The 10,866-nt window shown below is 53.8% G+C and overlaps 4 protein-coding genes across 4 annotated transcripts; 3 read left to right on the top strand and 1 right to left on the bottom strand.

The window, feature by feature from the left end:
* Nucleotides 1–49: 49 nt before the first annotated feature.
* CDEST_02366 (uncharacterized protein) lies at nt 50–1,198 on the top strand (the record flags this gene model as incomplete). Its single annotated transcript, XM_062918525.1, has 1 exon — nt 50–1,198. One exon carries the CDS (start codon nt 50–52, stop codon nt 1,196–1,198), a length of 1,149 nt encoding a protein of 382 aa, XP_062774576.1.
* Nucleotides 1,199–1,491: 293 nt separating this feature from the next.
* CDEST_02367 (Putative F-box domain-containing protein) lies at nt 1,492–3,589 on the top strand (the record flags this gene model as incomplete). The annotated part of the gene is made up of 3 exons (XM_062918526.1): nt 1,492–1,582; nt 1,631–2,922; nt 2,979–3,589. 3 exons carry the CDS (start codon nt 1,492–1,494, stop codon nt 3,501–3,503), a joined length of 1,908 nt encoding a protein of 635 aa, XP_062774577.1. The 3' UTR covers nt 3,504–3,589.
* A 2,875-nt stretch (nt 3,590–6,464) lies between these two features.
* CDEST_02368 (Putative cytochrome P450) lies at nt 6,465–8,546 on the top strand (the record flags this gene model as incomplete). Its single annotated transcript, XM_062918527.1, has 7 exons — nt 6,465–6,737; nt 6,800–6,836; nt 6,894–6,985; nt 7,044–7,128; nt 7,205–7,712; nt 7,788–7,954; nt 8,035–8,546. 7 exons carry the CDS (start codon nt 6,465–6,467, stop codon nt 8,544–8,546), a joined length of 1,674 nt encoding a protein of 557 aa, XP_062774578.1.
* Nucleotides 8,547–8,774: 228 nt separating this feature from the next.
* CDEST_02369 (Putative RTA-like protein) lies at nt 8,775–10,663 on the bottom strand. The gene is made up of 3 exons (XM_062918528.1): nt 10,062–10,663; nt 9,745–9,993; nt 8,775–9,683 (listed from the first exon to the last, which is right to left on the bottom strand). The coding sequence occupies exons 1-3, from the start codon at nt 10,243–10,245 to the stop codon at nt 9,115–9,117; spliced, it is 1,002 nt and encodes a 333-aa protein (XP_062774579.1). The 5' UTR covers nt 10,246–10,663; the 3' UTR covers nt 8,775–9,114.
* Nucleotides 10,664–10,866: the final 203 nt, after the last annotated feature.

Genomic DNA, 10,866 nt, shown 5'->3' on the forward strand with positions numbered 1-10,866 from the left:
AGCACTTCAATCATTCCAACCTTTTCTACTTCGTTTGTCTTTTCCGGCCATGGGATTCTCACCTGAAATCAGTGCACTCTATGCCAAAGCCATTGAGAATCCGGCTGGACTCAGTGCTGCCGAACGGAACCGCGTCCTTGAGCGGCCACCGCCAGAAGAAGAAGATGAGACTTGCCTATCCCAATTCGGCATTAACCGGCAAGCTTTGATTTCCAAGGCGCTCACGGAGCCCGACACTCTTTCTCAGACCGAGTGTGACATCGTGTTGACGGGCACCCACTACCACAGTTCGAATCCATCTGCTCTCAGTCTCAAATTACACGTCTTGCTCTCTCTGTCTGAAGAGGAACGCCAGCTGCAGTCCGACGCTTACGGCGAGGTCCGCCGCGTAACGGATTGGTACAGCACCGAAGCACCGGCGGTTCACAATGCCTTTGAACGCTCGAGGGCCATCAGTGAGCAAGATCGAGCCGAAAGGAAGCGAAAGAGACAAGAGCGTATCGATCTCATTCAGACTGCCAGGGGCTTGCCGCGGCCGAAATGGATCCAGGATCTCTTGGACGCGCGGCTTCCACGATGGGGATATGTATGTTTCCGTACAGGGTACGCAACAAAGGAAAACGAAGACAGCGAGGCCGCGCCCGTCGCGGACGAGGCAGCTTGGGACCACTTTCGGTGGGCGTTTGACGATATCGCCGAAATCATGTTTTTCTGGAATTGGAAGCTCGACGGCCAACGGCTTTACGATATTCGAGAGAACATATTCATCTCAGACCCTGATCTGCAGGGCGCGTCGGCCGAGCATCTCCGCGCTCGTTTCCGCGCAATGAGGGACAGAGGTGAGATCCCGGAAGGGCTTCACCGGGACTGCTTCTTGGTCGCTGACACCGGGGCTCTGACGTGCTATTTCATGGCTGAAAAAAAGGAGTATCGAGGCGGAAAATGGGGGGTACCCTATGTTAAGGCCTTCGACCCCGACTATGACGAAGCTACTGGGCCGCTGGAGGGTGGCTTCGCGGGCGAAATTAACCTCCCCTTGCCCGCAGCGTTCGACTGGCTGCATTACACCCTTTTCACGAACTGCGAGACTTGGGAGGAGAGACATCGACAGACAAGTCAGGAGGAGTGGCAGCCCATCAGAACGCCATATGCTCCATACCCCGCATACACAGGCATATGGAAGGGTCAAAGATGGTAGATAAAAGCGCTGGCGGACAAACTCGGAATAAGGACCAGAAGATTTTCAAGGCAGGAATAGTTGACAGCGGTGGAAGAGGTATCATTCAAGGGCATTACCCAAAGTAATTCAGTTGACTATCACATTCATGCAAACAAGACAATTAGGGAGAGCTTGGAGTCGTTGAAAAAGACCAGAGATCGCAACCCTGAGACGGACTGATATTATCCCGGATCGGCTTATGATAACTCCGAATTCCCGGATAACCTCGAACCAATTGTCTCCTTGAACAATCTTCTCCCCTACAAACGAACATGAGTCCCCGTATATGCTCGTGCACCCTTTGTGGGTCAGTCATTGCTGATGTACCGGGCAATATTTCATGGTCGAATCAGTTTCGCGGTCGTAAGTTCGTCGGTCGTCTTTGGAAGAATCCTGGCTAATCCTACTCAGTCTCTTCCAGCCCAATAGGTATCATTCTCACAGGCGTTGGGTTATACGATGATCCGGGAAGGGGCGCGTTCATCGCCCCAGTCGACTCCAATGGTCGGTGGGACGACCCGACCTATGACAGCCCAGAGAAGGACCAATTCGGCGCCATGAGCCAAGGTGAAGTCAACGGAAGACATGGCTTCGTTTTCCACGAAGCTTGCTGGGATCTCTTGGAGAAGGCCTTTCATCCGAGAAAGGTGCCATTGTCCAGACTATTCGACATATGCAGATCGCTTCCATTCCCAATGAACGGCGTGAGTATCAGTTGGGGCCACGACTACGGGGGACCAGTCCTCATTGATCATGAACATCATTTTCCGTGGGAAGATCGGTTTGCGGACCGAGAATACTTGGAGCCTGATCCTGTTCTCAACACCAACCCATCTGAGGTCCCAGAGGTACAACATATGTTGACTGAGGCTCCCGAGTCTCCACCAAGCTCAACACTTTCTGTTTCCACCACAGTGACGCCAGGACGAAACCGCCTTTATACACTTCCTGGGGAGATTCGATCAGCGATCGCTATGTATCTGCCGACGCTGGATGTGCTGAATCTTCGCCTAGCCTCACGCGTGTTCTGGACCGTATTTGACAGCCAACAATTTTGGGCATCAAGATTCAGAGACGCTTCAGACCGCGCATGGCTTTTTGAAGCCCGGGACAGCGCGCAGCCTCGAGACTGGAGATGGTTGTATCGACGAACAAACAATGCCCGCATAGGCCCCGGCCTACGGAACAGGGTTCGAATTTGGAACCTAGCCCAGAAGGTTGTGGAGATAGTGGGTTTCTATTGGGTCGATATTGGCGTGGCATCTTCCCCGAGGACAGAGTCGTCTCAGTGGGTGCAAGTGGCCAGCGACTTGTGGGATCAGCCGGCCGGTGCCGCTTACGCCCTCTTTGACCGAGGTTGTCGTCTCTTCCACAAGCACCGCATAGCCGTCTTCGATGACCTATCGCGGCTTTCTATCTCTTGTGTTCAAGTAGGCGACATCAAGTACGTCGCTGGACTGAAGATCGCCAATGCCGCGGGAAACACTCGTCAGGTCGGGTACTGGAGCACAACCGAGCAATCCGTGGAAACTTCCGATATTCGCGGATTCAAAGTGGCTGTAGGATCACGGGGTATTCAAGCTCTCCAGTGCATTACTGGAGCGTCTGAAATGCAACACTGGATTGGCAGCCCGGAAGGATCGCCCAAGACGCAGCGTCTAGGTATGAGTGACTGCGTGACAGAACTTGAGGTCGGGTTTGATGTGAGTGTAACTGAACTGATAGCCCAAATATCTTCCCTTGTATGCTGATCTCACAGGGCTGTAAAATGGTCAGCCTGGCTGTCTGCCGCCGATTGTCATCGCCCAAACAAGCGGATCACGAGAAGAACAGGTTGAGAAACTCAGGACTTTGGTATCCTGACATACCGGGACGAGCCCTATGCTTGAACGAAGACTCCTTTGCGCCGAGGGACCATTATTTGAACGGATACAAACCATTGTTTTGGACTTCTTTCGGTGGCCCAGGAGGCATTTATCTTCGGAATCTCACCAGTTTCACCGCCATCTGGGGCGGAGGCGGCATACGTCGCATCGACTTCGCATACGACATGCCAGTCCCGTCTGAGCATCAGACGTTTGGCTGCCAAGAGTCTGGAGAGTGGACAAAGACCATCAACTTCGCGATCGATGGACCCGGAGGCGAACTCATCGACAAGATCGAGGTGTTCCAGCAATACCCCGACGCAGGTTACCCTTGGTTGGTCGAGGAGGGAACTCTTGTAGCTTTCAGGGTGAGTCAGTCGTATTTCAATTTTCGTCTTCCCCCGAGAAAGGGGCGCTGAGCAAATAATGTAAAAGCGTCAACAAACCGAGGGAGATCTTGTCTTTTCTCCTTCCATTCCGACCCGTTGAGCCGCATTTCTCTCCAAGTCGATGTAGCTCCTGGAACGACCATCACTGGGTTCTACGGAAGTCAGGTAAGCACATTCATCCACCATAGAGATGATAACGTAGCAAGCGTGTATTGACCAGCGAAACCGGGCAGCGTTCCCATGACGGTAGTGGCATTACGACTTTGGGTGTCATCTCGGAAGCAATTGGAGGAAAGTAGGCGTCGACGTGCACTGGTAGTTGTTATTCTACCACTTCAACTCAAGACTGCTTTGCTTGGTTCACGCCGTATCGTGGCATGCTTGACAAGTGCATCCACGTTTGTGAACAAGTCTGGTCTTAGGCAACTGCATATCACACACGGTTTCCTTCCCCCTCCTTGAATACTAAGACATCAAAAGTTTTACCGCTCTTATATACAAGAAGCACTACGATATTTCCAAACTTGGGTTACAGAATCAAAGATTTAGCATTGAAGGTAGCTGTTCTTCAACTGCCAGCTATATACAGACAGATAGAAATGTGTGAAACCAAGAAGGTCACACAGCAGATGGAATACTCTGAAGACGAGCACCAACTTTGAGAGACGTAGTAGTCGCAAAGTTCACATGCCATGGCCTCAGAGAAGGCTTCCCACCTCGATGGCTAAGGGTTCAACGTCATCGCTCTAGTCGTGGTAGATTAGGGCAACATTTTTCGTCAGCCAATCGGTTTATTTTTTCCATTTGCCGTGCTCTACACACTCCCTGATGCCGAAGGAAGCTGAACGACTGCTTCTTTCTGAGGCCATCACCGAGATATCTTTCTCATTCTCGCCCCCGCCCTAGACCACCCTCTTGGCGGTCTCACCGCCATTGATGTTACTGTGGTCGTTGACAGAGCCCACAGTCGTCATAGTGGAAGACGACGTCGGCATCCTTCCAGCCAAGAACCGAAGCACTCAATGGGCCAATGTTGACGAGCGCTGAGCCCAGGTGCGACTATGAGAAGACCGCATCTTTTGACATAACCCTGGCTGCCATGAATCATCGTTGAAGGCCATTTGGATTAGATGCAGACGCGAGGGTGTGACTGTATAGAACCCATGAAAAGCTGCGGAAGTAATCCCGATCTACGCTGAATCGATATGTATTGCCTGGTGTAGGTACCACCTACCTCCTTTCTTCATTCATAACAATGGTAAGTCTATTGTATAGGTTGCTTAATATTTGACTTTGCAAAGACATTCTTCTGCCAGCGTGTGCCCTTTTTCATGCGACACACTCTCCATCATTTGGTGTTCCGTCGGGAGTCCACGGAACCAGACACGGTCACATTGATGCCTGTTCATCTCGACCGGTCAAGCGACATCCCACATATCAACGGCCACGGTCTATTTTCCACCCACTCATGCGGTTTAAGTGGCATGCGATAGGGTGGGATACTCGCGTTCATCACTGGATGTCTCCACCCGATTGGTCAGGTCGCTCGCCCGAAACTTTCCTCTTCAGATGGCTGGAGGAACTTGAGTCCTTGCCGCGCAATACTCGCTCCGCTACGTGTGCGGTTGGCACGCGGGTATCTGCCGGCGTCCACGGTTACACCTTGGAGAACCTCGCCGTTGCTGCACCACGCTGATGGAGGCCCTCTAGGTTGGTTGTACGAGGCCAACGGCTCGTCGTCCATGCCGTACTCGGGTTGTATGAGTAAACAACAGGACGCTGGGCGGGGTCTCTCTGGACCCCGAGGGATGCACAAGCTGGGATGTTCCTATTCCTAAGAGAACCTATCACTGGACCGATAACGTTTTGTGAGGCGAGGTTGTTTGGGCACTGAATCGACAGCTCTCACCCTGTGGTTTTTTTTGGTTATTTTTTTCGACGGATAGCGATAGATCAAGGGGTCCTACAAGGTCGACGGCCTGTGGTATCGAGGTCTTCTCGAAGAGGTGTATCCTCTTCTCCAACGTTTCCATGTTCATTCCTACGTCCAACAGCAGGCCGCTTTGACCACGAACATCAGTCAGGCGGCTTCCAAGATCAGGAGAACGTGAAACATCTCGGATTATCCGAACCTCAACCAAGTGACAGTTAGGGAACCCAGAAATTGCCCGTAAACGGACAATGTAGCAAGAGTGTGTTACTACTCGTAGACAGCTGCTATGAAGTTCATCACGTACGCATCAAAAACAGTCGTATTGTTTGAGTGGACGGAAACTAGACGGCTCGCTATCCATTAACTCTTAGGCTCACAATGATGCAACAAGACGAGCAGCCGGTGTGACATCTTGCCACGTCGCACAGGTCGTACAATGGCTATCAGACTTCTACGAGTACGAAAGCGAAACCTCGCTCGTTTCCCCTCGTTTTCATTGTTTCCCCCTCATCTACACGTAGGTAGGTTTCCGATGAGCCACGGCCCGGACTCTTGATATTGCCCGCTTGGACACAAAAGCCCTCCCAGCTTCGAACCCTGACCCTGCCTCCCTCCTCGTGTTGGTTGCCCCTCGCGGATTTCGTTTTGCAGAGCTCATGCTATTCGGCCGGATCGCACAGCTCTTGGTCCCGTCGATCGGCACAAGGGTTGGTGAGGCAAAGAGTTGATGCGTGCCCACCCGCCCTCCTTTCCTTGGCCGGGATTGGTGTTCCGTCCGGGTTTCGAATCCGGCGGCCAGTTTCGTGCCACTCCGAATTCATTACCATGCTCGCAACCATTCGTGTCTTGTCAGAGGGCGGCCTGCGTCATTGTGGGGGACCTCATGCGAGCAAGACGGTCCGGTGAGTTTCTCTCGGCACGGACATTTGCGCTATCCTGGCGCGTGCAGAGAGAGCATGGGACGCATGTTATATATCATATCCGTGTTGCCCCTTTTTGTCTAGAGTTCAATCATCCCGTTTGAGCATACCTTCTTTGCGACCTGCCAACCGCCCAAGATGTCGATGTCGATGTCGATGCCTCCCAACATGAACGCCACAACAGCACCAGCTGTGGACGGCACCCTCCTGATTGAGGTGGCCAACCGATGGCCGGTAGCTGCAACGGCGCTATTCGCCTGCGTTGTTGCCTATCTGCTGCAGACAGTCCTCAAGAGCGACCCTTGGGCGAGCATCCCGCTGGTGGGCGCGGAAATCGGGGGACAAGAAAGCCGAAGAAAGAAGTTCATGAACGGAGAAGCCAGGAGCATGTATCTGGAAGGCTACAAGAAGGTGAGCTGGACTAAGAGGAGCTAACGTTGAACAGCGAGACGCTGATGATTGATCTCGAATAGTTCAAAGAACAGGCATTCCGGATTACCACCGCAAGGAGTTAGTGATCGGCCGACAGGATAGACAATTGGAGCTCGACGCTGACGTCCAGTGCAGAATCGCAAAACATCGTCGTGGCCCCCAAGTTCATGGACGAGCTCAAGAGGCTTCCGGACGACGTGCTCAGCTTCAACCGGGCCATCGAAGAGGTTAGCAACCCACAAACGAAGTTGACGAGAGACTCTGAGGGCTGACTGGTCTTGATAGTCCATGCATGCAAAGTACACTGGGGCCGACACGGACATTGACATGCTTCCTCACACGGTCAGGACGGCCCTGACACCGGCTCTCGGTACGTACGGGAACCTCTTATCCCCCCTTTTCTTGCGTTTCCTGAAAGACATGAGACTTACCGTAGGACGTCGCAGTGCGGCTCAACCCCATCATCTCGGACGAGGTCGTCGAGGCCATGCGAAGCGAGCTCCCGCAGTCGGGCGAGTGGACCGAGGTCAACATCATGGAAAAGCTGAGGCGCGTCGTCGCCATGGCCTCTGGCCGAGTCTTCATCGGCCCCGAGCTCTGCCGGAACGAGGACTACCTCGACGCCGCCATCAACTACACCGTCGACCTCATGAAGGCGATCCACAAAGTCGCCGACATCCCGCCGTACATGCGTCCGTTCCTGGCGCCCAGGACGCCCGAGGTCAAGAGGGTGCGCGAGCGCATCGTCGAGGCCGACAGGTTTCTGAGGCCGGTCGTCAAGGCCAGGCGGGAGGCTGCCCAGGACCCGGACTATCAGAAGCCCGACGACATGCTGCAGTGGATCATGGAGTCTCAGAAGAAGTTCGGCCAGAGGGACGACTCGGAGCTCGCCCGGTACCAGTTGGGCATCAGCTTCGCTGCCATTCACACCACGACCACGACCGTGACCAACGCGTGAGTATCGGCGTCTTCGGAAGATCTGATGCACATCAAGAGGAACATGAACTAACTTAAGTCTCACACCCACAGACTCTACACGTTGGCCGCGATGCCCGAGTTGGTCCCCGTCCTCCGCGAGGATGTGCAGCACGCCCTGGCCGAGACCAACGGCGTCTTCACCAGCAGCGCGATGCAGAACATGAAGAAGGTCGACAGTTTCCTCAAGGAGACAATGAGATACTACTCCATGGGCCCCAGTGCGTCTATTCCCCCCTATCTCCGCCACACATAGAACTGCAAAAAAAAACAAAAGCTAACGAAACGGTCCATCGGTTAGCATCGTTCCAGCGAAAGGTCCTCAAGACCTTCACCCTCTCCAACGGCCAGGTTATCCCCGCGGGCTCCGTCATCGAGCTGCCGGCCATCGGCATCAACACAGACGACGACTTCTTCCCGGACGCCAAGAGCTTCGATGCGCTGCGCTTCTACAAGATGCGCCAGGCCAAGACGGAGCAGGAGACCGGGTCCCGGCAGGCCGAGGTGGTCGCCAACGCGCAGTTCGTCAGCGTGGGCCAGTCGAGCCTGACCTTTGGGTACGGGCGCCACGCGTGCCCTGGGCGCTTCTTCGCCGTCAACGAGATCAAGATGATCATGGCGACGCTGCTGGCCAACTACGACCTGATGAACCTCGGAGGCAGCAGGGAGAGATACCCCAATCTGGAAGCCGGATCGACGGTAAGTCGTGGTGTTTGGATAGAAGATTTTCGAGACAATGTTGTCCTCCTCGCTGACTTGGTTCTGCAGACATTCCCGGATCCTGACAGAAAAGTCCTGCTTAGAAAGTTGTAGTTCAGGTTGCATGGGGGTGGTTTGCGAGTAGATATTTTGCAGAATAAATGGGGTGAAGCTTCGACAGCCATTTAAGAGGAAGAAAGATAATACAAACTGCCAGCTTGAGTTAGGATCGCCTGGTCAAAAGTCTCTTTACATCAACAGCCACGAACAGGTACAATACGTAGACTCCCATGACATATCAGTATGAGTTTGGTTAAGTGACAGGACCAGACTAAATCAAGTCAGGAATCTAAGTCAATTCTTGTGTCCAAGTCAACTTGACTGTTTCTAGAGATCTTCTAACGAAGCTCATTGTGTGTAATGTACAAAATTTCATCGTGTTCATCTAAAGCATGGAATCCAAACCGACGCTCCTGTGCCAAATGCCTAATCGACCATGATCCGATTTGACTGGTACAAATATCGGCTCAAAAACAAAAGAAACAACCGCCTGCCTATCAAGGGATATTATCGTCGCGCCCAGCTCTACGGCTCGTAAGCCCAGTCTCTCCAACTCTCTTCGCTCGGTCTCTGAGACATCGCGGGCGGCTCAGCCAACTCGTTCCTCGTTTCTCGGGTCTCTTCACCTGCGAAAGCCCTGCTGGCCGCCGGCTCCCTGGTAAGGTTCGTACCGCTCGTTCTGGGGGTAATGCTGCTGCTGCTGGTGCTGCGGCGGGTACTGCTGGTGCGGGTTGGGGTACTGTCCGCTCTCCATCAGGTAGCCCTCGTTGAGCACCTCGGAGCTCGTCACCTGCTTCAGGCCGGTCGCTTCGGCGTTAATGACGCGGCTCGGGTGGAACCAGTTGAAGAGCAAGGACGTGATGCCCATGAGCAGCGCGTCGAAGATGTAGATGTACATCTCCTTGGACTGCAGCTCGCCCTCCTTGCCCTCGACGTACTCGGCGACGCGGAACAGCGAGCGGACCATGATCAGCAGACTGCTGCCGTACAGGACCCAGAGGAGGCCCTTCCAGGGCGTCTGGACCGTGTGGGTCTTGGGCGTCGGGTTGCGGGCGAGGCGGATGTGGAAGACGAGGGTGACGATCATGAAGAAGCCGAAGAACAGAATCTGGATGCCGAGGCCGCCAACGATGATGTTCTCGCCCTTCTTGACCGAGTCGCGGTCCTTGGCCGTTGCGAGCATGCCGCCACCTGGGTGCATTGCGTTAGAACGAGGACATGGAAGTATTTACGGGGGATGGCCTCGGCTTACCTCCGCTCTGGGCGAAGAAGGACAAGACGTCGCCAAGCACAAAGACCTTGGTCAGCCATTTCGGTCTGATCAATGAGTGGTGGCCGGCGTCGAGGAGGTTTATCAACCGGCCCAGCACCATGTAGATGGACGCGGCGAACAGCGCCGGTCCGAGCAGCAGGAGGATCGACTGGATGATGTAGGGGTTCTTGGTGTAATCGGGTGCTTCTGCTGCCGACATGGATCGGCCTACGTAACCGACTGCTTCGACTAGACGATGTTAGTTGACGTGTCCCAGAGGCCAAGGAGTAAAAAAGGCATCAAAAGTGATAACTTACAAACGCAACCGATGACGAAGGGAATAAAATACCATGTCCGGCGCCGGCACAGTTGCCAGATGTGCAGTATGCCCGAGACTCCGAACACGATGATGAAGACGGTCGCCGCCACCATGGACGGGTCATAGTGATAGAAGGTGAACCCGGCAGAGGCGCCCTCCGTCGTTGTGCTGTTGTCGGCCATGGCGGAAGAGACTGGAGCGGGGTGAAGAGTAGATAGAGATTGTGGGCGTCGCTTCTTGGCGCAACGCGGCAGCCGTTGTGTTGACTCGAGCAGGTATTGTCGATCACAGATTTGATCTTGGCCTCAGTTGTAGATAAGCTTTATCATCCAGGTCGATGGTGTCTTGGGTGCCTTGGGTTTAATGTAAAGAGCGTGGGTGAACAATGGATAGTTACGAAGTTTGAATGCCGTCCCTCATCTTCAACCCGTAGACAGTCGACAGACCCAGACATGACTTATAAGCAACTCTTGCCAGCCCATTTTTGGCAATCCCCTATTTTCTTTTCTTCGTCTCTTCGTGTTTGCATACGTGGAACTGGTTGTTGTGAAGCAGCAGAAACACGCCCAGAATAGCTCTTCCCCCTTGCACTAAGGCAGACTCTCGGATGGCATTTGCAGATTTTGAGATTGTACGCGGAGCTCGTTTCAAACCGCGTCCCGTCGCGGTAGGGCTGAGTCTACTGAGCCACGCCGGCCCACGACGGACACTGGCCTAGCATTTGGCTCTCACAACTCAATACGCGTATACTCTGAGAATTCGCGATTGGTCAGTCGAATAAGCCGCTAGAAACGCCAAGTGGA

Source organism: Colletotrichum destructivum, chromosome 2, assembly GCF_034447905.1.
Source record: "Colletotrichum destructivum chromosome 2, complete sequence".
In the NCBI taxonomy this organism is placed as follows: Eukaryota; Fungi; Ascomycota; class Sordariomycetes; order Glomerellales; family Glomerellaceae; genus Colletotrichum; species Colletotrichum destructivum.

Excerpts from the sequence above, each read along its gene's own strand:
- CDEST_02369 (XM_062918528.1), bottom strand. The coding sequence starts at position 10,245 with ATGGCCGACAACAGCACAACGACGGAGGGCGCCTCTGCCGGGTTCACC. Across the intron at positions 9,994-10,061 it reads CTTCGTCATCGGTTGCGTTT|TCGAAGCAGTCGGTTACGTA; the intron begins GTAAGTTATCAC and ends AACATCGTCTAG. Across the intron at positions 9,684-9,744 it reads CTTCTTCGCCCAGAGCGGAG|GTGGCGGCATGCTCGCAACG; the intron begins GTAAGCCGAGGC and ends CAATGCACCCAG.